Genomic DNA, 26,464 nt, shown 5'->3' with positions numbered 1-26,464 from the left:
GTAAAGTTTAGATGATCACTAAAGAACACCTCAAATCTAAATTCTGTTGTCTAGGAAAAGTCTGTCACTTCCAGCAGATTTTCCAACATATCATGGGGCAAATTTATTATGGTCTGACAACAAGTGCTTGTTGGTGAGCAAATTTCCAAATTATGGAATTGTTCCCATAAGCACCATTTAATAAACAGCATTTTAATACAGTTAACTGTATTAAATTAACTGGCTGTACTCCAAAAAGGTCCTGGAGGAATGCCTCAGCATGGTAGAGCTTGATTAATAAAATAATCAAGTCCTCTCGATTCCTTTCCCATTATGAAAAAAAAATGGAGTGTTTTCTACATTTTATCATCTCTAAAATCAGTATTGCTTCTAAAATTGATACACATTAACTTAACTGGCAATGTTTTTCTTTATTCCATAGTGGTACCTAAGAAGAGGGTCACTTACAGAAAGCGACTTCCTTTAGTGTAATTTTAAGTATAGAGATGCCCTGAAGAACTCTGGATGGTATTTTCTATTCAACAAACATTGACAGAGTAGTGTGGAAAACAAAATAATCAGTAGAACTGATCACTGCTTTGACAGGGCTTATAGTCTAGAAAAATAAAAACACCTACTGTGGCAGTTTGATATTGTTTATGAATTTCAAAAACAGTTATTAGATTATGTTTATAAACTGATCTGTCCCTCCAGGCATATTAGATTATACTGGATTCAGGTTTCACTTTCACTTGATTAAATAATGATTAAGGCTTTGACTGGGCCACATCAGTAGCCCAAGGGGGCAGGTACTCAAAGAGAAAAGACGTGGCAGAGAACAGAGTTGGAGTTTTAATGCTGGAGCCCAGAAAGTTAAGAACACAAAGGAGCAGAGAGAAGGCTTGATTAGACATGGCAGAGGCCCCAGGAAGAGAGACAAGCCATGTGCCTTAAAGTTTACAGCTGGCCTTGTGGAGAAAGCACAACAGCTGAGCCCAAAGAGAAGTGAGCCCCAGGAAGAGAGGAACCCAGAAAGCCTGAACCCCAGCAGGCATTGGCAGCCATCTTGCTCTAACACATGACAATAGACTTTGGTGAGGAAGTCACTTATGCTTTATGACCTGGTAACTGTAAGCTTCTATCCCAAATAAATATCCTTTATAAAAACCAACTGATTTCTGGTATTCCACATCAGCACTCCTTTGGCTGACTAATAAACCTGGCAAAATTACTTTCTACCTACAACACACACAGTCTGATTGAACCTGGAGTATAAATTATGAGAATCTCAAAAGTGATGACAAAAGATAACAAAATTAACTGTTATTTATGATAAAGATAATTGAGAACTGAAAATTAACTTTATTTTAGAAATAAAGAGTTCAATTCTTAATTATATGGGCTTTTTCTAATTTCTACTCTAATCTCGATGCTTACAGAAAATATTTTAACAGTAACTTCTATGTATTTGTGACTTTATACATTTGCTATATACTATGATGGGAAATGCTGAAAACACCCATCCACATCTCCCCACATCTCCCCACACTAACAAGGTATCTAACCAAAAATACTATGATGTTGTGACTTTCATTTAACAAAATACTACTACTGGTATTTCCCCATTGTGCAACTGGACAATTTGTTTAGTGGCATATATTCTAATCTCAAAACCCGATTCTTAGTACTCTCCTTGGAAAACTTCCTTCTTAACATATCTTAAAAGAAAACAATTTTTCAGTGCCTTGCAACAGTTGTGAATATTTTTAAATACATCTGAACACACCGTTCTATTTTGGTTTTTCAGGAAAATGAACATTTGCTATGTTAGTGAGCCCTGATAACAATGTTTTAAAGTTTGCATCGTTCCCCAAATTTTAATAACGTGCCATTGAAAATCTTATTTATGTGATGTAAAAGTCTTCTGATTACTTGTAAAGACTTCAAACACCTCCACCACTTAAAAAAAAAAAATCATCTGTAGAGGGAAAAAAAGTAAACTGACCTATCAGAAAAAAGATAAGATGCAAAAGCAATCTTCAAAAAATATCTGACTGGCTTACCTAAAATTTGTGGAACTCTGATTACAACAAAATAAAATTTTGAAAGAAAATGGTTTAGTATTTTGATAGTATACTGAAAAGAGACTTTGTGACTAATAGAAACAAATTAAATATGAGATAAGTTAGAGGTAATACAAAAAGTACTTCTCTGCAAAGATATTAAGCCTCTGTGTTTTAGCTACATTTACAAGGAACATGAGAAAAGAGGCAAGAGGCAGACAGAAAGAAAAACAAAAAGAGAGACCCAAGAAAGAGTACCTTTGTTGATGATGGTGGAGTAGGAAAATTAAGCCAGGCTGGAGCAAAGTCATGCTGCGCCATTTAGGTCCAGTCTCTCCAACTCAGTGAAACAAGGCTTCAACACCTCATGGCAAGTCCCTGTCATGTAAAAATGGAAGGAATTAGACCTGTAGCTCTGGCCAAAATTATCTTCTTATGCTTCTCCCTGAAATTACAGAGCTTACTACTGTAAGATTCCTTTTACAATGAAATTCCAGAAAAGGGAAACTAAAATGAAAGAAAGCACATCAGAGGTTGCGAGGGTGTGGGGAAAGGGAATGATCACAAGGAAGCAGGAGGAACTCTGGGGATAATGGAAATGTTCTATTATTTTGATTGTGATGAAGGCTTTACAACTCTACACTTTACAACCGATGAATTTTACTGTGAATAAATTTACTATACTGCAATAGAACTTTTTTTCAAACCGTACAATGGCCTTATCACAAGTAGGCCAAACATAAAGTATCTCCTGACATGATGAAATAGGAAGTACAGAGCACAATCTACGATGTACACCCTGCCTCCCAGTCATCAAATCTGTAATCTGACTTAATCAATTTATAAGAAATACGACATGGAGGAACAAGCTAAAGGACATCTGGGGAGGTAATGTGCCAAGTCCAGATCACGGGGTAATCTGCAGGGCAAATGATCTGGTTTCTTCAACAAATAAATGGCATAACAGACAACTAAGTCAAATAAGGTCCAAATGTGGCCCTTATATGAATCCTTACTTTAACTATAAAGACAATTATGGAAATATCATAATAGTGGGTCATATTTTAACAGACACATATAAGTCTTTACAACCGAATTGATAAATCTGGGATTTAGTATAAAATAAACCAGAGAATGCTAGAATGAACAAGGTTGCTCATGTTTAAAAATTTGAACACTCTAATGTCAGTACTTGAAGGTTTATAATACTATTTTCTATATTTATAGATATGTTTGAAAAATCCCGTAATAAAAAATGTTTAATTAAAATAATCACAATGGGTACCTTAAATAGTTTATATAACTATGCATTCTAAATAAATTTAAACTTTTGAGAAGCTGGTCTCAATTGCATCAATGTTTGAAGCTGACAGCACAATCTGAACACAGTCAAATTCATAATTTCTTTAAGTCAGGCAGGGGTCAAACAGGCATCTGCACTCATGTTTATACAGGGCATACACGATTAGTCAATACTCCTAAATCAAATCTGCTACACATCACAATATCTAAGTTTAATAACAACAAATGTCCTATATTTATAACTGCATAATATTTTCGGTAAAATTTTTTTAAAGTGATGAAACATTATTATTTTAATCTTACACACTTTCACAATTCTTTCACAATTCTTTCAAATTTAAGTACTAAATTTTTAAAAATCATACCAATATCCTAAAATACTAAAAATGACTCTCAGGATAATAAAGAAATACTCTTAAATGCTCTTACAAACTACAGGCAGAAAACTCCTGGTATGATTTGAAGGACAAATTCCAATAAAGCACTTACGTAACAAAGTTTTAAGAGTGTATCTAATCAAAATAATCTACATAAAATTTCTTAGCTCTGAATCTATTACCAATTTGCGTTATATTTCAAAGTCTTGGGAAATAAATGAAAATTAAAATATCTTAGTTTATAAAGGGCTTTTATATTAACTTTATTTGTATCTTGACGCTTCAAGAATACTTAGTTGCATTTTTTTCTTAAGTTTAAAGTTGAGTCTTTTCTCCTCTAGAATGATAAAATCTTGAGCTCACTTTATCAACTGAATTTCCATACTCCTAACTTCCTTGCTATTGTCCAGAATTCTATGTCTACCATCAAAACACACACACACACAAAGGGGTTTTTTTTTTAACATTATTTCTTTTGACATGAAGCTAAACATTAAGCAGTGTTTTGTATTTGTACTTTTTCAACAACTTTTTGTTAGAAACACTTAAGAACTTTTAAATCTTAGCGTCTGAGGTCTCATTCAAAGCAAAAGAAAAATTATCTATACAAGTTCAATGGTTAAATGAAAACAACTACAAAAAGCTATCCCTTGAAAGCAAACCACTAAAATCACTATTCATTTAGGCAATGTCTTTATGAATTTTAATTTAAATCTAGTTCTAAGAATAAAACAAAATGGCATATATTCAGATCTGAAGAAAAAAAAGATACTGAGCAACACTAGTAAGTATCATGGCATTTACAAAGCAAGCACATAAGCCAAAGTTTCAAAAACTCTACCCTGTTTACTTTGTTTTAACCCACTGTTTGGTACTATCTGATTTTCATTCCATCTTCCTTTCTCATTTGAATGGCACTAACTAAAAATGTTTATATATTTCCTGTACACATATATCAACTGCTGAATACTGGAGACTAGTTAAAAAAAAAAAAAAAAAAACAGCAAATGAGCAGGTCTTTTTAACACTTCAGGGGCCAAGATTCCAGCTCTGAAAGGCACCTGTAGACATAAAATACAAAGATTTTTGTATAAAAATAACCTTAACTTCTCCCCTCACCCAATTTGCAACTTGCTCGTAGATCTAAGTCTAAAGTCTGAACCATCAAAAATAAAAATTTCGGGAAGCGGACTTGGCCCAATGGTTAGGGCGTCCGTCTATCACATGGGAGGTCCGCAGTTCAAACCACGGGCCTCCTTGACCCGTGTGGAGCTGGCCCATGCGCAGTGCTGATGTGCACAAGGAGTGCCGTGCCACGCAGGGGCATCCCCGCATAGGGGAGCCCCATGCGCAAGGAGTGCGCCCCGTAAGGAGAGCTGCCCAGCACAAAAGAAAGTTCAGCCTGCCCAGGAATGGCGCCGCACACACGGAGAACTGACGCAGCAAGATGATGCAACAAAAGAGACACAGACTCCAGTGCTGCTGACAACAACAGAAGCTGACAAAGAACACGCAACAAAATGGACACAGAGAACAGACAACTGGGGGGGGGGGGAGAGAGAAATAAATAAGTAAAATAAAATTTTTTAAAAAGCTGTTTCTCCTTCAAAAAAATAAAAAAATAAAAATTTCCCCTCAGGAAAACTGGTTCTGAAAAAGGCCCACATTTGAATTCTGTATATTTGTAAGTGTACAATGTTTGACTTAAAAAAAAAAAGCAGACCACTGACTCAAAAAATTCCTTAACAATTCTATAAATTGATGGCACATTGCCTATTTCTTGTAGTGGTTTAACTACGAACCCACCAAATTTGTGTCACATTTTCAAAGAAAATTTACTCATGATTATTTTATCAAGATGAACATCAAACATTGTCTTTATAGTGATTTATCATTTAGATAACTTTAAAAATCAAAAAGAAAACCAAAACAAACCAACCAATAGCTAATGCATTCTAACTATGGAGACAGAGCAGAGTTAAAGAAAGAATATGAATTTTTAAACAGTTCTGAATTCAAACCTTTGTTGAGCCAGCTACTAAAGTGGATGACCTTGGCTTAACACCAGTCTCGGTTTATTCTCCTCAAATTGGTATACTATGTCTTAATTTGCAAAATTCAGCTTGAAATCTTAAGTCACACAAAGACAACTAATCTTTACTGACAGACTATCTACATACAACTCTACTGAATTGGGTTAAACTTTTCAAACACTAAGTAAAACAGTTAACATTCCTACATTAAGACAGCAAGAACCAGAGAAGACTATTCAAATGCATTCTTGGTTCCCTTTATTGGTAAGTAAAGTTGTGGAATAATACTCTACTCAATTTAAGCCTAGTTTAAATAGATTAATGGGTTTCAGTAAAATACTGTGTATTCCTCTTTCTCCTCCCAATTCAGGCCTAAAGCCCTTAAGTGAGACACAGTACGAGCCACAGAGCCCTGACTAGGTGTTAAGAGCCAGAGTAAAGATGAGAGGGAGTTTACAGAGGTGGCTGGTCTTGCACAGGATGTTAGAGTCAAAGCAGAGTGAGGAAGGCTTCCAAACATAGGGGTAGCCTGCATGGAGCACTGAGCTCAAGAGGAGTGAAGAGGGCATCCACATAGGGGGAAAGGGTGAGAATGGGTGAATAATCACCTAAGCAGAGAGAAGGGAATGTCCCTTTGGGGGCAGTGGCAGCAACAGGAGACTAGTTAAACACAAGAAAATTCATCAAATAAGTAAATTTACTTAGAATAATGAAAGTCAGGTTTCACACTGTCAAAAGAAGAGAGTTGCTAATAACAAAAAGGGAGAAAACTATAATGAAACCCATTAACACTGTAGTATCAGCATGAATTAAGTTACTATACTAAGCATATTAAGCCATGTGACCCGGCAATATCACTACTAGGTATATACTCAGACAAACTAAGAGCAGTGACACACAAAGATCTGCACACCAATGTTCATGCCAGCGTTATTCACAATTGCCAAATAGATCTAAACAACCCAGGTGTTCATCAACCAATGAATGGAAAAGCAAATTGTGGTGTGTAACTATGATAGAATATTTTTCAGCTGTAAGAAGAAAGAAGCTGTGATGCATATGACAACACGGATGAACTTGGAGGACATTATATGTTGCATGACGCAAGCCAGAAACAAAAGGACAAAAACTGTACGATTGCACTATTATGAACTAAATAAATCATATAAACACATGGAGTTAATAATTAGAATACAGGTCATCAGAAAATAGAATGAGGTTAGAGAATGGAAAGCTAAGGATTACTCTGTGCAGAACTGGAAAAAGGATGTTTTGTTAATCTTTAGAAATGAATAGAAAAGGTGAAAGGACATCATAGCATTTGTAATAGCAGTGCTATCACGTGGGTATGACAGTGGTTGAAAGGAAAAGTCTAAAGCCATATGTATTACTATAAGGAAAGCTAAAAAATGTATAGCACAGTGAAACCTTGTGAAATATGAATGGTAATAAAATATTGCATATGTAAGACTTTTTCTATGAAACTGAACAAATATATCTTAATATTATAAGATGTTAGTATCAGGCAAAAATACAACCACATATATTACTATGTACTGGGCAATAAGTATATAGTAATACAGTAATAATTTTCCATTAAGAGTAACAAAAAAAAAAAAGGAAATATACTAAGGGAAAGCAACTAGATACAAGTATTAGCTATTGCTTGACTCTATACAAAATATAAATACAAACAAACTAGAGACAGAAACAGAATAGCAGGTATAATTGGCAGGGAAAGCAGAGAAAGAGAAGCAAAGAGGTTTTATTGTTTTATTATTATTGGAATGAAAATGCTCTAATGAAGTGATAAATGCACAAATATGTGATTATACCAAATACCAATGATTGCATACTTTGAATGGATTGCATGCTTTATTAACATTTATTAACAAAACTGAGTTGCTTAAAAAAAATTTCTTGAACTTAATAAATGTTCTTTAGATGGTTACTAAAGTGAATATCCTCATTCTTAGGAAATTTACATAGCAGTGTTTTAAGTGTTTAAGAAGCATGATGTATACAACCTACATTCAACTATTTAGAAAATGGACTAACAGAATGATACAGCATATATGGGAAAATATTAAAATTGGTTGATATGGGTACCTGGAAGATAAGAGTATGTTGAATTTCTCTGTACAGGGCTTGTTTTTTTTTGTGGTTGTTGTTCTTTTATTTTTTTAATGGACATACCAAGAATTGAACCCAGGACCTTGTATGTGGGCAGCAGGCGCTCAATCACTGAGATTCACCCACTCCCTAATAAGTTGGTTTTGTTTGGTTTTCTTTAGAGGTATGGGGATCAAACCTAGGACACTGTATATGGGAAGCAGGTGCTCAACCAGGGGAACTACATCTGCTCCCCAGGGCTTGTATTTTTTAACACTCCTGTATGTTTCCTAATTTAAAAATTTAAATTTTAAAAATAACTCAAAATAGGCAATAGATCTAAATATAAAATGCAGAACTATAAAATTTCTATTAAGATATAACACAGGAGAAAATCTAGGTGACCTTGGATTTGGTGATGACTTTTCAGATACAACAAAAGCATGATCCATGAAAGAAAAAAATGTCAAACTGGACTTCATTGAAATTAAAAACTTCTGTTCTGCAAAAGACAGTTTTATTTTATTTTATTTATTTTTTCTCTCCCCCCCACCCGCTGTTTCTACTGTCTGTGTCTATTTGCTGTGTGATCTTCTGTATCTATTTCTCTTTTTGTCTTCTCGTTTTTTCTCGTCTAGGATTCACTGGGATTCAATCCTGGGCACCTCTAATGTGAAGAGGGATTCTCTGTCACCTGTGCCACCTAAGTTCCTGGTTTCTGCTGCACTTCACCTTGTCTCTCCCCTTCATGTCTCTCTTTCGTTGCATCATCACCTTGCTGCATAACTCACTTGCGTGGACACTGGTGCACTGCATGGGCACTCGGCTCACCACACAGGCACTGGCTCGCCACACGGGCACTCGCGTGGGCACTAAGCTCACCATGGGGTCACTGAAGGCACACCTTCTCTTTTTTTTTTTTTAACCAGGAGGCCCAAGGGATTGAACCTCCCCTCCCATATGGTGGGCCCAAACCCTATCACTTGAACCACATCCACTTCCCAAAAAGACCCCGTTAAGAGAATAAAACGGCAAGCCAAAGACCCCGGGAGAAAATATATGCAAAACACATTACCCGATTATACAAAGAACTCTTAGAATTGAATAATAAGATAAGCAACCCAATTTAAAAGCCGGCCAAAAGATGTGAAAAGACACCTCACCAAAGATATAGAGATGGCAAATAAGCATATGAAAAGACGCTCAACAGCACACATCATTAGGGAATTGCAAATTAACAAAATAAAACACCACTACACATCTGTTAAAATGGTTAAGGATCCAAAAACAATGACAACAGCAAATGCTGATGAGGATGTAGAGCAACAGGAGCTCTCATTCACTGCTAGTGAAAATAGAAAATAGGACAACCACTTTGAAAGACAATCTGGAAGTTTCTTACAAAGCTAAATATAAGCCAGCAATCAAATTCCTAAGTGTTTACCTAAATGAGTTGAGAATTTATATCTACACAAAAACCTGCAAGAACCTTTATAAATTTATTCATAATTGCCAAAACTTGAAAGGAACAAAAAGATGTCCTTCAATAGGTGAAATGGATAAACAAACTAGTACACCCACAGGATGGAATATTATTCAGCAATAAATATTAAGAAATAAACTATCAAGCCACAAAAAGATATGGAGAACCTTAAATTCATATTGCTAAATGGAAGAAAGCAGTATGAAAAAAAGCTACCATTCTGTATGATTACAACTAAATGACATTCTGGAAAAGCAAAACTGTAGAGAAAGTAAAAAGATTAGTGATTTCCAAGATTCAGGGGGAGGGAGAATGAACAGGTGGAGCAAAGGGATTTGTACGGCCATGAAACTATTCTTTATGGTGCTGTATGATAGATGGCATTATGCATTTGTCACAACCCATATAGAACTGGAAAATACAAAGAGCTAGCCCTAACCAACCTATGGGCTTTGATAATAATGTCATTATCAGTTAATCAATTAAAACAAATATATCACACTACTTCTAGATGTTAAAAACAGGGGAAAATTGGGGAGGAGGTGTAACTCAGCGGTTGAGCACCTGCTTCCCAAGCATAAGGGGCCCAGGTTCAACTCCCAGTACCTGCCCCCCCACAAAAAAAAAACAACTAACACTCAACAAAATGAAATGTTTAATTTTCAGCACCCAGTCAAATATTATCAAGTAGCAGGGGGGAATAAAAAGTCAGGAAAACACAACCCATGACAAGAAGAAAGATCAATTTATAGAAAAATAATTTGGTAGACTTAGCAGGTGTAAACATGAAAGTATCTATTATAAATGTTATACATTTTCAAGGAAGTAAGGAAAAACATGAACATAAGGAGAAAAATGGAAGCTATAAAAGACCCAAGTGTAACCTAAAGAGATAAAGCATATAATATCTGAAATGAAAAATAGACTGGAGAGAATAATTGCAAACTACATAGTGAAGAATAAAAAGATTAGTAAGTAAATTTGGAAGACATGGTAATACAAGGGATAGAAAAGGAAAAAGGAAACAAAGACTAAAAAATAAACAGAACATCCATGAGCTGTGGAAAATATCAAGTGGCCTAACAGGTTTAACTGGAGTACCAGAAAAAGATATGTAGGGGAGAAGGAGGCAGAAGAAAATACATGAACTAATGCCTAAAATACTTTCAAATTTGATGAAAAGTATAAATCCACCAAACCAAAAGCTCAATAAGAAAAATATGAAGAACATCATAATCATATGAAGAACATCATAATGAAATTGTTAAAAACCAGTGATAAAGAATCTTCAAAGGAGCCAGGAACAAAGGCATATAACCTTCAGAGGGAAAAAATATATTTATGGCCACATGTTTCTTGTCAGAAACATTGCAAGCCAGAAGAAAATGAAATGACATCTTTTTAAAGTACCAAAAGAAAAAAAGTTTTTAACCTAAAAGTTCGTATCTGGCAAAAATGATTCAAAAGTTAAATCATAATAAACACTTCTTTAGATGTACAAAGGCTGAAAAGAATTCATCACCAGCAGAACAATAAGGTTAAAGGAAGTCCCTCAGCTAACAAGAAAATAATAGTAGATGTTCGTTTTAATCTACATGAAGAGCAACATGTGGGTAAACATAGAAACTATTTTTACTCATATTTTGAATATCTTTAAAAGACAACCACTAAAAAAGATCATGAGGTATCTAAAATATGCAGATGTAAAGTATATGACAACAATAGAACGAAAGACCAGAACAGGGAAATGAAAGTACACTGTTGCTAAGTTCTTACTATATGCGAAGCAGTAAATTATTATTTCAAGTATTATTTGAAGATATACTGTAATCAAGTTAAAGATGTATATTGCCCATCTTCCCCTTCATTTGTCCCTAGAGGAACTTATAAAAAACATAGTACTGAATAGGCCAATAATGGAAATAAATGGAATTACTTATACAACTATTCATTTTAAAAGAAAAAAGAAAAAGGAAGAACATGAGACAAATTAAGTTGGCAGATTTTAAACTCCAATCATACTCAATTTATATTGAACCTAAATGGTCAAAGCACTCCAATTATAAGGAAAAGAAAATCACATAAGAATTTGGAAAAAAAGCAAAAGCCACGTATATACTGTCTACAAAAAACCTATCTTAAACAGTAAAGTACTTAATGGTTAAAACTAGAACTCCGGTGAATTCTGAAGATGGGCATTGGAATATTCTCTTCAATCTCTCACTATTGAGGTAATCCTCTTAATATCAGACTTTCTAACTAGTGTCAAGATCAATGTAGAATTTTATAAAGTTACACTAAAGTAGCTATTAAAAAAGCCCAATTCATCTTTCAGAAGATGACCTTCACGTGCTTGAAAAGCTTAATATTTGAACACTGTGTTTGACCACATTGTACTAAAGTTTCACAGTACGTTGTGAAAAAAAGCACACAAACAAAAACACATAAGATGGAAAAAAAAATGTCATGTAAATACTAATCAAAAGAAAGGTGGAGTAGCTTATTAACATTTGACAAGGCACACTTCAGAGAAGATTATTACCAAAAATAATGAGTCATTTCATAATGATAAAGAGGTCAATCCATCAAAAAGAAATAACCCAAAAGGTGTAAAACTCCTAATTCCATGACACTAAAGGAGAAAGAAAAAATAAAAAACACCCTCTCTATAACTGATAAGACAAGCAGACAGAAAATAAGGGTATAGAAAATACAAATTATACAACCAACTTGACCTGACTGACATTTATGGAACTCTCCCCCCACCAAAAACAAGAGAATAGATTATTTTCAAGTGCATATGGAACATTTACTTAGAACATATTCTGAACCATAAAATAAGGGTTTTTTTTAATCTAAAAGTATAAAGTTAAATCATTTGTTTGTTCTGTGACCATAATGGAACTAAAGTAAAAATTACCAAAAGATGGGAATAAACTCTACAAATTTTTGAAAATTAAGCAACACACTACTAAATAAACTATGGAGTCAAAGAAACTGAAAGGGAAGTTAGAAAATACTATGACTCATGTCAAAATCTGTGGAATGCAGCTAGAGCAGAGCTTACAAGGAAATGTAGGGAAGTGGATGTGGTCCAAGAGATTGAGCTCCTGCCTAACACATGGGAGGTCCTGGGTTTGGTACCCGGTGTCTCCTGGAGAAGACAAGCAAGACAGAGAGCTGGCATGGCAAGCTGACACAACAAAGGAGACACAAAGAGGAATTACAAAGGGAGAGACAATAAAGCAGGGAGTGTAGGCGGTTTAAATGACTAAGCACCTCTCACCCACGTGGGAGGTCCCAGGTTTGGTTCCTCGAACCTCCTAAAGAGAAAGAGCTGACAGAGAGCAGACTGCAAGTGCAAACAATGGGGGGCAGGATAAATAAATTAAATCTTTCTTTAAAAAAAGGAAATGTAAAGGATCAAACACTAACTTAAGGGAAAAAATGCCTCAATGCTCTTAGCTTTCGCCTTAAGAAACTAGGAGAGAATAAATTAAACTCCAAAGGATTTCAAGAGTTCCTATAAAATCTACAGTAAAACAGCATGTTATAAGGACTGACATATAACTCAAAGGAACAGAAAATAGCTGCGAAAAAGACCCATATATGTACAGTCAACTAATTTTTTTACAAAGATGCTAAGGTAATTCATGGAAAAAGTAGTCTTTACAACCAATGGTGATAGAACAATTAGATAGCCACATACATCCCCCCCCCAAAAAAAAAAACTCAATCCTTATATCACACCATATACAAAAAGTTAAGCGTATAACAGACCCACCTGCTAAAGTTACAACCATATAAATTCTAAAAGAAAACAAAGGAAAAAAACCTTTGTGGTTTTGGTTAGGCAATTATTTCTTAGAAAACCTGTAAAACACACAAACCATAAAAGAAAAACAATAATAGATTGGACACTGTTAAAAACATTTGCTCTTCCAAAGACACCACAAAAAAAAAAAAATGAAAAGACAAACCACACAGACTGGAAAGGAATATTTGCAAACTATATACCTGAAAAGGACCTATATCTAATATCTATAAAGAACTCTTATGAATAACGAACCAAATAAAAGTATGTGAGAAGCAGATGTGGCTCAACTGATAAGAGCGTCCGCCTGCCATATAATAGGTCCAGGGTTCAATGCCCAGGGCCTCCTGGCCCCTCTGGTGAGCTGGCCCATGCACAGTGCTGCCACACGCAAGGAGTGCCATGCTACGCAGGGGTGTCCCCTGCATAGGGGAGTCCTACACACAAGGAGTGTGCCCCCAAGGAGAGCCACCCCATGCGAAAAAAGTGCAAGCCCCAGGAGTGGCGCCACACACACACGGAGAGCTGACACAGCAAAATGACGCAACACAAGACACCGATTCCCGGTGCTGCCAAGAATGCAAGCAGACAAAGAACACACAATGAATGGACACAGAGCAGACAATGGGAGAGGGGGAGAGAAATAAATAAAAATAAATCTTTAAAAAAAATAAAAATTTGCATGAGATATGAAGAGATTTTTCTAAAAGATATACAAATGTCTAGTAAGCAAGCACATGAAAAACTGCTCAACATTAAGTCAAAAGATAGTTGCAAATTAAAAATCATAAGATACTGTTGATTACCCACAGAAAGGCTAAATTTTAAAAGACTGACAGTATCAAGAGTTGCTAAAGATACAGATAACTGGAAATCTCAAACTCCTGATGGTAGGTAATATGGTACACCTCTGGAATACAGTTTGGCAAGTTCTTACAATTAAAAATACATATATAACCCAGCAATCCCACTCTTCATTACTTACCAAAATAAATAAAAACATGTTTACAAAACAACCTTCATTACTTGAATATTCACAGCAGCTATATTCATAATAGCCATAATCAGGAAAACATGCAATGTATGACTACTAAAGCAATAAAAAAGAATGAACACTGGGGTAAGGCAGTAACACAGATGAACCTAAAAACACAAACAACTATACACTACATGATACACTCAAAAGGCAATATGGGGAAGCGGATGTGGCTCATCTGATAGGGCTTCTGCCTACCACATGGGAGGACCTGGCTTCCATCCTTGGAGCCTCCTGGTGAAAAAGAAGAGGAGAAAGCGTGCCTGTGTGGCAAGTCAGTGCCTGTGCGAGTGCCCGCATGGTGAGCCAGTGCCCATGCAAGTGAGTCACACAGCAAGATGATGACACATCAAAAGAGAGACTAGGGGAGAGTCAAGGTGGAACAATCGACAAGGAACCTCTCTCCACATGAGGGGTCTCGAGAACTGAATGCCAGTGAATCCTAAAGAAGAAAATGAGAAAACAAAGACAGCAAAAATAGCAGGGTGGGAGGAGAAGGGGGGGGGGATAAATAATAAATCTTTAAAAAAAGACAATATGTACCACATGATTCCATTCATATGAAATTACACAAAACAAAACATTACAGTGATAGAAATAAAAACAATGACAGCCAGGACCCAGAGATGAAGGAAAAGGACAGGACTGACTACTTACCAAAAAGAAAAAGGCACTGAGGACCTTTATACAGTGCTAGAAATGTTCTATATGATGATTATAGTAGTGGTTAGTAATGGTTATACAACTGTACACATGTATCAAACCCCATCAAAATTGATACCAAAATTTTAGAAATTTTGGTATATGTAGAATATAGCTCAAAGATGATCTTTTCTTAAAAAAAGGCTTAAACATATTATTACATGAACTGGGGAAATCAGAATATTGGCTATATATTATAATACTCATAAATCAAATTTCTTGGTGTTATGTTGAACATTCCTTTTCTCTGGAAAAGCATGGTGGGAAGCAGGTGTGGCTCAAACGTTTGCGCTCCAGCCTACCATGTGAGAGGTCCCTCGTTTCGTTTCTGATGCCTCCTAAAGAGGACAGCAAGGGAAGCAGATGTGGCTTCTACCATATAGGAAGTCCATATAGGAAGTCCAGGGTTCGATTCCTGGGGCCTCCTGGTGAATGCAAGCTGGCCTACACAGCAAACTAGTCCATCCATAGTGCTGACCTGCGTGGCGAGCTGGCTCATCAAGATGACACAACAAAAAGAGACACAGAGGAATGACAGTAAGAGACACAGCAGACCAGGCAGTTGAGGTGGCATATGAGACTGAGCACCTCTCTTCCACTCTAGAAGGTCCCAGAATCGGTTCCCAATGCCACTTAAAGAGAAGACAAGAAGAACACACAGCAAATGTACACAGAAAGCAGATATCGAGCATAAAACAACAGGGGGTGGGGTATAAATTAATCAATCTTAAAAAAAAAAAAAAAACGAAGACAGCTAGCTGGCACAACAGGCAAGCACAGCAAACTGACACAAGAAACTCAAGAAGAAAAAACCTAATGAGACACACAACGAAGCAGGGAGCAGAGATTTCCAGTGCCTCCTAAAGACAATGATGAGCAAGACAGCGAGCTGACACAACCCGCAGGCATGGCGAACAGAAGCAACCAGAGACATGAACAAAAACAATGAGAAACACAATAAAGCTGTGAGCAAAGGTGGATCAAGCAATTAGGTGCCTCCTTTCCATATCAAAGGTCCTGAGTTCCCAGTGCCTCCTAAAGAAACAAGGAAGACAAACAGGCACAGTAGGTGCAAACAATGACAGGGTGTGGAGAAATAAAATAAATCATAAAAAAAAAAGACATTTAATGGTGAAATATCATGATGTTTCCAACTAACTTGTAGGTAGTTCAGTTTTTTAAAAATTATGTTTTCGTATGAGTATGTATGTTTGGGGGTGTGTGTTAGACAGTTAACAAGAAAACATGGCTAAATTTAAGTCAGTCTTTGGGAAGAATATAGAATTCTTGGTCATATATTCTTACAAGTCTGCTCTGATTTTGAAATTATTTAAAAATAAAAAGGTGGACGAAATGGAGAGAACATAGGAAAAGAGAATAAACCTGCTTACTGCTTTATTTACACTTACTGACTGGGAAAAAACAGGAATTTCTTGCACTCAGATGCTGAGGAAAAAGGGAGAGGAAAACACAGGTAAGGCAGAGGGTTTACAAGCTAATTTTGAAAAGGAAAGCCGGGGGGCAGGGGGGGACCAGCAAGATGGCGGCGGAGTAAGGAGCTCCTAGAGTAAGATCCTGCTACAGGGCAGTTAGCAAATACCCAGAGCTCTCTAGAGCTTGCTGAAGCACCTGTTTGGGGACTCCAGGAGACCAGAAGAGCATCATGCACATCTTTGAAGGAGTGGAAGAAGACTGCGCATTTGCACATAAGACTTCTAAGCAGAGCGCTCCACGATGCGGAGGCTGGTGCCCATCCTCCACTGGAGGCACAAGCCGCCTCAGGAGCTGTTCCACACCTGGTGACTCTCCTATTCTGTCGGCACAAGCTGCCACAGGGATTATTCTGTGGCTGGAATTGGAAGCTCCATTTCACAGAAACAGGGGAGGAGGAGACAGTTGGCTGCCGATTTTGGCTACTGATTGGTAGACTCGGCTGCCTAAGATATAACCCTGGGAACAGCTGGGGTGTGAACCAGCCCAAGTAAGAAAGAGGCCAGTAGCCACCATTCTGATTCCAACTCCAGCCTGAGGGGAAGTCCGGCTGACTGCAACTCTCAGGGTGCTTAGAAACCAGTTTCTTTCACCCAATCAGCCTGCAGCCCTAGCCTAGGCTTCAGCCTCGCCTCTGGCAGGGAGGAGCCTGAGGGGCCTGAGGAGCCCTGCACCAGCCTATACAGGTAACTGCATGTAACTCTGGCTGGAATAGACTGAAAATCACAAGTCTACCAGGGCAAATGCAGTAATCTTGAACCTGCACTGCAGAGACTGCTGCCCAGGCCTATAGCTCCATCCCCGCCCCAGGCAAGGGAGAAAGGGATATGAAGCTTCATCAGTCTCTCTGGGCAACTACAGTCTAGGCCTACACTTGGATTGTTCCAAACAGCTGTGATTCTGTCCCTACCCCTAGCAAAAAAAATCTGAACAGATCAACACTGAATGTCAAATGCCAAAGACAGAATTCTGAAAACAGCAAGAGAAAAGCAATGCATAAAAAATAAGGGATACCCAATAAGATTAAGTGCTGATGTCTCATGAGAAATCATGGAGGAAAGAAGACAATGGCCTGATATATTTAAGATACTACAGCAAGACTGTCTTTCAAAGATGAGGGCGGGATTAGAATATTCACAGATAAACAGAACCTGAGAGAATTTCTAAGCAAGAGAACAGATTTTCAGGAAATACTGAACAGTGTGCTAAAGTCTGAAAAGAAAAGACAGGAGAGAGAGGCCTGGAAGAGAGTTTAGAAATGAAGATTTTATCAATAAAAGTAACTTAAAAATATCAAAAGAATGGTAAAAATGTGACAGATAAAACTCACATAGTCAGGAATAAACTTAACCAATGATGTAAAGCACTTGTATTCAGAAAACTGCAGCTCAATGTTAAATCAAAAAAGTCCTTAATAATTGGAAGAACATTCCATGCTCATGGACTGGAAGACTAATGTCAATTCTACTCAAGTTGATATACGGATTTAATGCAATCCCGATAATTCCACCAGCATTAAAGAAAAAAGTGAAAACACAATAATTAAATTTATTTGGAAAGGTAAGGATTCCTGTATAGCCAGAAACATCATAAAAAGGAAAAGTGAACCCTCATCTCCAGACTTTAAATCATAATACCTACCTATAGTGGTAAAAACAGCATGGTACTGGCATAAAGACAGACACAATAGACCAATGGAACCAAGTTTATGGTTCAGAAACAGACCCTCACAGGTATGGTAAGTGATTTTTGACTAACCTGTCAAAGTCACACAGCTCGGGCATAACAATCCATTCAACAAAAGGTGCTGAAAGAATTGGACATCCATAGCTGAAAGGAGGAAAGAGGACCCCTATCTCACACCTTATCCAAAAATTAACTCAAAATGGATCAAAAAACTAAAAATATAAGAACCATAAAACTTCTAGAAGAAACTGTAGGAGAATATCTTCAAGACCTGGTGGTAGATGGTGGATTCTTAAAGGAGATAAGAGGAGGACTGAGTGGGACTACTGATGCTTAATGTATGGAGAAGTCTTAATTAGCTTTACTGTAAAGGTATGGAAATGTATAGAGTGGATATTAACACACAGTGGGTAACAACTAGTTTATAAATGGGGATGTAACTGAAAATGGCAGTCTAGTTATGTAATACCAATTGACAGAATGCTAGAGAATAATCTAGGAACTGGATAGCACAGTAAACCAAGAGAAGATGAGAATTGTGGATGATGGTACAGATGCCAAGAGTGCCCTCTGTTAGCTAGAACAAATGTATATTACTACTACAGGGTGTTGGGAATGTGGAGAAGCATGGGAAAAATACAGCTGGAATGACCTAAGGACTGTGTTTAGTAGCAATAATATAATATTCTTGCATCTATGCAAAAAATGTACTGTGTTGATACTGAAGCAGTAAAGTAAATGTGAGCCAAATGTACACTATGGACATGGTAACAATCAGATGATATTTTATCTGTAGTAAATGACACACCACATTGTGGTGTGTTGGTGGAGGGGTGTTGTCTGGGAATTCTGCACATGTGCATGATTGTTTTATAAGTTTACAACTTCTGTCATAAAAAATACATTGAAAAAATAATAGGATTGGTTGGGGGAAAACACACCAAATATAAGCTAAGAACTTTGATTAGTAGTAAGATTTTGACAATATTATTTCATAATTTGTAACAAACATCTCATGACAATTTAAGGTGTTGTCTTGGTGAAGGGTTGATGTATGGGACTCCTGTATGATGTTATGCATGTTTGCTTTTTAAGCTCACAACTTTTACTATACACTTAATTGTTCATGTATGTTCATATATAAATGATATAAAGATAATAGGATTGGTTAGGGGGAAAATATTTTGTTTAGTAGTAATATTTTGACAGTGCTCTTTATTAGTTAAGAAGGTTTAAAACAATGCAAGTTATCAGCGGTAGGGTGAGATGTTCATTTGATTATATATGTTTGTTTTGTAAGTTCACAACTATTATACACTTATTGTTTATGTGTGTTTATGTATAAATGATATATTTCAATAAGTTTTTTTTAAAAAAAAGGAAAGACAGGACAAAGAGTACTATAAAAAAGTAGTAATATAAAAGTAGCCACCAAAACAAAAATACAAAACTTCTTTAATACAAAAAGGAAAATACTTTTAAAAACAGGGAAGGGGTAACTGAATGTGGCTCAAGCAGTTACATGCCCACCTACCACATGGAAGATCCCAGGTTCAATCTCCAGTGCCTCATAAAGAAGACAAGCAAGACAGCAAGCTGAAACAAGATGACCCAACAAGATGAGGCAACAAGGAGACACAATTAGACGCACAAGAAGCAGGAGCACGCGGAGTGCCGGCCCATGCAGAAATGCAACCCCGCGCAGGAGAGCCACCCTACGTGGGAATGCAGCCTCATGCAGGAAAAGCTTCCCCGCGCAAGAGTGCCTTGTCAGAGCAGAGAGCTGGTGTAGCAAGATGATGCAACGAGACAGAGGAGAGAAAATAAAGATGATATAGCAGAACAAGGGAGCTGAGGTGGCACAAGAGAGCAACCGCCTCTCTCCCACTCTGGAGGATCCCAGGATCGGTTCCTGGAACTGCCTAATGAGAACACATGCAGACTTTGAAGAACACACAGTGAATGGCCACAGAGCGCAGACAATAAGGGGTACAGGGGGTGGATTAAATAAAATAAATCTAAAAAGAGAAGCAGAAAGCAAAGGTGGCTCAAGTGACTGGGCACCTCCCTCCCACAAGGAAGGTCCAGGTTTGGTTCCTGGTGCCTAAAAGGACAAGCAGACACAGAGCACACAGCAGACAGAGACACAGAGCAGAGAGGGAGAGCAAACGGGGGGGGGGGGGGGGGGTGTTAATAAAATTAATATTTAAGAAACAAAAAAAGAGGGAAGAGAGTAAATAAAACAGACCACAATGAGAAACACTTTATCTAGAAAAAACTCTGAAAAACCTAATAGAACATAAAATGACAGATCTAAGGCAGAAGACTGTGACAAATCAGTGAGCATAAATGGGTGTAACCTATATTTCTAAAATAGGATTTTCAGGTTGGCTAATCAAACAATCTAATACTATTGATAAATATAAGACATGAAGAAATTTTTTAAAAGTTTAAAAAAACAAAGATCAGAGTAAAGGAAAATGCAAATTGAAATTAAACAAGGTTTGTAACTTTGATATGACAGGGTAGCAGTCAAAGTAAGCACCAAAGGAAACAAAGACTAACACGCACAGTGTACACTCACAAAATAGCTTCTAATATATGCACCCAACAACATTGATACAACTTTCGTAAAGGAGAAAATAGAGGTGATGCAAGAAAAAAAGAGGGGAAGCAGACTTGGCCCAATGGATAGGGTGTCCGCCTATCACATGGGAGGTCCTCGGTTCAAACCCTGGGCCTTCCTGACCTGTGTGGAGCTGGCCCACGCGTAGTGCCGATGTGCGCAAGGAGTGCTGTGCCACACAGGGGTGTCCCCTGCATAGGGGAGCCCCACGCGCAAGGAGTGCATCCCAAAGGAGAGCCGCCCTGCAAGAAAGAAAGTACAGCCTGCCCAGGAATGGCGCCGCACACACAGAGAGCTGACACAACAAGATGACACAACAAAAAGAAACATAAAGCTTCCCGTGCTGCTGACAACAGAAGCGGACAAAGAAGCACACGCAGCAAAACACAGAGAACAGACAAACTTGGGGGAGGGGGGAAATAAAAAAAATTTTTTTTAAGTTTAAAAAAATAAATTTTAAAAAATGTAAAAGAAAAAAAGAGACAGAAAATACTAATGGTAGACGTGAACATATCCAATCCAAGACAGAGTAAGTTAAAAAAATAATACAGAACTAAACCACATACACAACCAGGTATTAAGACATTTTAATATAGCAATCTCTGAACACCCAAATACAGAAAATATACCTCCTGTTCAAGCACCCATCTTGGGCCACAAAGAAAATCTATAAAACTTTCTAACAGAAATATATAAATAGCATTTTTTATTACAAGTCAATAAGACTAAAAATCAGTAATGAAAAGGGTCTTCCACTTGTAAATTTAAAACATGTTACTAAGCAGATTTTTGGTCAAAGAGTAAATAACCATATTTCAGAGCCTCTTGAACTTAACAAATGAAAATATGACAAGCCAGGATAATATGGTGTACTACTAAAACAACCCATGCAAAAATTAGACCATTAAATAAATAAGACCATTAAACGAGACTATTAAAAAAATTAGACCATTAAATAGACTACATTAAATAGACTATTAAACATACATATCAATAAAAATGAAAATAAATACCTAAATCAAAAAAAGTGTAAAAATCTAAAAGAAAGCAAAAAAAATCAATTAACAAAGAGGAAAACTAACAAGTTGTAAAAACAGTAGAACTTAAATCCAAAACCTATTCTGGGGGGCATCAGGGGGGCAGATCAATACACAAACTACAAGCACAAATATTCAAAATTATAAATGACAGAAACATTAAAAATGTTAAGATACTTTCAGCTCTATTATATAAAAACAAACAATAAGCAAAACAAATGAAAAAAACCACCAACACAGTGAAGCCAATGTGGCACCAGCTTCCCTTAAGATACTTTCAGCTCTATTATATAAAAACAAACAATAAGCAAAACAAATGAAAAAAACCACCAACACAGTGAAGCCAATGTGGCACCAGCTTCCCACATACGCGATCCCAGGCTCAGTACCCAATACTGGTACCACACACATAAAAGTGTCCGAGTAGAGAAACTAGACAAATTACCATAAAGGAAAAAGTATATGAATTCCCCTACAAGAAGGCACAGCCCCTAGTGTCCTTGAAAACCAAGATTTTAGGCAATTAACAAAGTATATACAAGTGTATAAAAAAAATAATAAAAATCCTGTAGTCCTGAATTTGAATTGGAAGCATCAGGATGAACTTACTACAGGATAAAATTTACATTGATTTAAGTGGACTTAATTTCCCCTTCTACTGTCGCACATTTAGAGTTTAATTCAATGTGATAAAATAACTATCACCCTTTTAAAAATCTCAACCACTTTCACCACAAATGACCTATCAAAAGATTCAGTGTATCCTATTCCATTAAAAGCAATTCAGCATCCCATAAATATTTCTGATGTTTTTCAAATGACATAACTCATCAACAAATACTTTAAACAATATTCTCCACAAGAAGGCTTACACTAGCAACTCCTAAATTCTTGTGGGGGAAGGGGAAAACGATGGAAAGAAAAATTACAGCTCATTCTTCCTAACACCAGGAATGGTGGTTACAGGTAGAAAACAAAGGTGCACTAATGATAAAGCTTACCCTCAAACTACCAAAATGTGAAATCCACACAACTAAACTCCTATGAATTTTATGTCAAATTTATTCCATAATTTGTTACTTTGTGCTGAAACCCACATCAATAGACATATTCTTTGAAGTCCAAAACAGGTAGAGTTGGAAATTAGTGACAAAAGTAAACATCATAAAAAAGGGAATACTTACTGAGCACCTATATACAGATATCATAAATATACTGATACTTTACGTATCTCAATCCTCATAACAAGAAAAAGGTATTTTAATCCCCATTTTATTAAAAAAACAAAAAAACTTCTGGCATAAAGATAGTGTGCCTAAGTTGTTACAGTTAGTCTCCTAATGAGTTTCAAATACAAAAATGTCTATTTTTTTAAAAGATTTATTTATTTACACCTTCCCGTCCCCCTCCCCTCACCCTGCTGGTTTTGCTGTCTATCCATTTGCTGTGTGATCTTCTCTTTTGGTCTTCTCTTTTCATTTTTTTCTCCTTTAGTATTCACCGGGATTTGATCCTGGAGACCTCTGACGTGGAATGAGGTTCCCTGTTAGATGCGCTACCTCAGTTCCTGGTTTTTGCTGAGTTTCACCTTGACTCTCCCCTTCCTCTCTTTTTGGTTGCGTCATCATCTTGCTGCACCGGCACTGACTCACCACACTGACTCACCACATGGGCACTGGCTCACTGTACAGGCATACTTTCTTGTCTTCTTTTATACCAGGAGGCCCCAGGAATTGAACCTGGGTCCTCCCATTCGGTAGGCAAAAGCCCTATCACTTGGGCCACACCCGCTTCCCTCTAAACTCTACTCTTTTCATCTATATTCTCATACACAAACTTTTAAAAATGAGTTTCCTAAGTACTTACAACAAAATAATACACTTGATAACTTGCATGCCCAAGGTTAACTTTCTTGAATTATGGAATCACAAATAATTAAAATACAATTTCCTGAATTCCACACATTACAGACTTAACACCTCTTTAGCTTATATGACTTAGTTTTAAAAGCTGCAATGATTAAAACACCATGGAATTGATACAGAATAGAAACACACATCAAAAAAGAACCATTAAAAAAAAAAAAAACACACATCAGTGAAAGAGAATAGAAAACCCATGTCTATACTCCCAAATACATACTAAAATTTACTATGTGAGAAAAATTGGGAAAACATTCCTACCCCAAAGCTCACTCAAAATAATTAACTGGATAAAGATTTAAAGGAAGAAAGCTAAAAGCAAAGTGATGAGGGAAAAAGTAGGAAAATTTTTTTATGTTCTCAGTACGACACAGAACCCACTGATTGAAATTTTTTTTTCAAATATATGCAATAAAACAAAAAAGCATATTATGACAAAAATCACCACAATCAAGGTCAGTAGAAACAACTGGGAGGAAAATACTCATCACTATAACACAGATTAAAGGGCTGACTTTCCTTCATACATAAAATGCTCCTAACAAATCAATAGAAAAATGAACTCAATAGATAGAGTGGCAAAGGATATAAAGAGTCCATTGGGACTTGGCCTAATGGATAGGGCATCTGCCTACCACATGGGAGGTCCACAGTTCAAACCCCAGGCCTCCTTGACCTGTGTAGAGCTGGCCCATGCACAGTGCTGATGTGCGCAAGGAGTGCCCTGCCAGAGGGGTGCCACCCGCGTAGGGGGCCCCATGCGCAAGGAGTGTGCCCCATAAGGAGAACCGCCCAATGTGAAAGAAAGTGCAGCCTGCCCAAGAACGGCGCCGCACACATGGAGAACTGACACAACAAGATGGCGCAACAAAATGAAACAAAGATTCCAGGTGCCAATGGTAAGAATAGAAGAGGTCACAGAAGAACATACAGAAGTCCATACAGCGAATGGACAGAGAGAGCAGAGTGGGGAGGGGGGGGTGAGAAATAAATGAAAATAACTCTTGGAAAAAAAAAAAAGAACATGGTAATGGACTACCGGCAGAGCTGAACGCTCTAACAAAACCAACAGAGAAAGAGGCAAAAGCTGTCTGGGGGACTTGCTTTGGGGTCAACAGACCAGGAAAGTACCACACAACTCCCAGGAGGGTGAGGCACAGACAGACATAGACTGAAACAAGAAACTTGAGTTACCAAGCCCGCAAGGTAGCCAGAAAGGGCTCCCTTCCCACACCCCCAAGATATTAAGCTGGCTCGCTACAGCCAAGTGAGGGGAACAGACATCTTCCTTCCTGTTAACTGTTTCAAAGGAAAACGAGGGACGTTACGGTGGTTTTCTTCACTGAATTCAGCCAGCAGAGCCTGCTTTGAATCTACATTCTGGAGATTCAACACAGGAACACCAAGACTGAAGCACCTCAGTGGACCAGTGTGCTAACTAGCGCCATCTGCTGGCCAGTCTGGAAATTATATGGACAAAAACTTCACACTTTCTGTATCCAATGCCAGGGAGAATATCTGTGTCCCACTAATGAGTCCCTGTCCCAATTTTGAAAACTTAAGCCGGGCAGTTTTAAAGACTAAGTTGAACTAATATCAAAGAAAAGTTGTGGGGGAAAAAAACAGGCAAGACAGAGAAACTGGCTATCAGAGTAAATTCACCAACATATTCAGATGCCTAGACATCAGCATACAACTCTCTAAATCACTTCAAAGAATTTACAAAAAATAGGAGACACCACTGGGAGACGTAAAGAACAATTCAAAAGCCTGCAAAAAAAGTAACACCTTATGGGAATGAAAGACACAATGAATGAAATTAAAAATACATTGGAGGCACAAAGGAGCAGATTGGAAGTGCTTGAAGACAGAATTAGTAACTCTGAAGGCAGACATCTAGAACTGGAAGAGAGGAGAACAGAAAGAGAAGAGATTAGAAAAAGTTGAACAAGAGTTTCAGGAAAACAAATGACAACGCAAAACACACAAACATTCACATTACTGGTATCCCAGAAGAAAATGAAAAAGCAGCAGAAAGAAAATTTGAGGAAATAATGACCAAAAACGTTTCAAGGTTGTGAAAGACATTAATATCCAAGGACAACACACCCCAAACAGAATATATCCAAACAGACCTACTTCAAGACACCTACTATTCAGAATGTCAAATACCAAAAGATAGAGAGAGGATTCTGAAAGCAGAATGAGAAAAGCAAAGCATCACATACAAGAGAAACTTGATAAGATTAAGTGCAAACCTCTCATCAGAAACAATGGAGAGGGGAAGAAACTAGTATGATGTATTTAAGGGACTCAAAGAGAAAAACTGCCAGCCAAGAATTCTGTATTCAGCAACACTGTCCTTCAAAAATGAAAGGGAGTTCCAAGTCTTCACAGACAAACAAAAACTGATAGAATATGTTACCAAAAGACGAGACTTGCAAGTCTACCCCCTGAAAGGGAAAAACAAGGGCAAGAGATTTGGAGAAGAGTTTAGAAATGAAGATTATTAGAAAGGGTAAACTAAAGGTAAGACGACAGACAACAGAATGGTATGACAACAGAGAACTGAAGGACAAAATGGATGAAGTAATGCCTTTACAGTAATAGCACTGAATGTTAACGGACTGAACTCCCCAATCAAAAGACTGAAAAAATGGATAAAAAAATATGAACCATCTATATGCTGTCTACGAGAGACCCACTCTGACGTAGGGACACAAATAAGTTAATAGTGAAAGGTTGGAAAAAGGTATTCCATGCAAACAGTAACCAAAAAAGAGCTGGAGTAGACCAGATAA

General features: G+C 37.1%; 1 protein-coding gene across 11 annotated transcripts in view; it reads right to left on the bottom strand.

Annotated features, from left to right (window-relative positions):
- The window catches only part of GPBP1 (GC-rich promoter binding protein 1), a 98,108-nt gene that overhangs the window by 55,336 nt on the left and 16,308 nt on the right, over positions 1-26,464 (bottom strand). For all 11 annotated transcript variants that reach the window (XM_058309157.2, XM_058309149.2, XM_058309130.2 and 8 more), the window contains exon 3: positions 2,301-2,420. In XM_058309157.2, the coding sequence (XP_058165140.1) occupies positions 2,301-2,363 (63 nt within the window). In that variant the 5' untranslated portion in view covers positions 2,364-2,420. The remainder of the gene's footprint in view (positions 1-2,300; positions 2,421-26,464) is intronic.

This window comes from Dasypus novemcinctus, chromosome 2 (genome assembly GCF_030445035.2).
Source record: "Dasypus novemcinctus isolate mDasNov1 chromosome 2, mDasNov1.1.hap2, whole genome shotgun sequence".
In the NCBI taxonomy this organism is placed as follows: Eukaryota; Metazoa; Chordata; class Mammalia; order Cingulata; family Dasypodidae; genus Dasypus; species Dasypus novemcinctus.
Note: the sequence above shows the minus strand (reverse complement) of the source record. Positions and strands in the feature narration are given on the sequence as shown.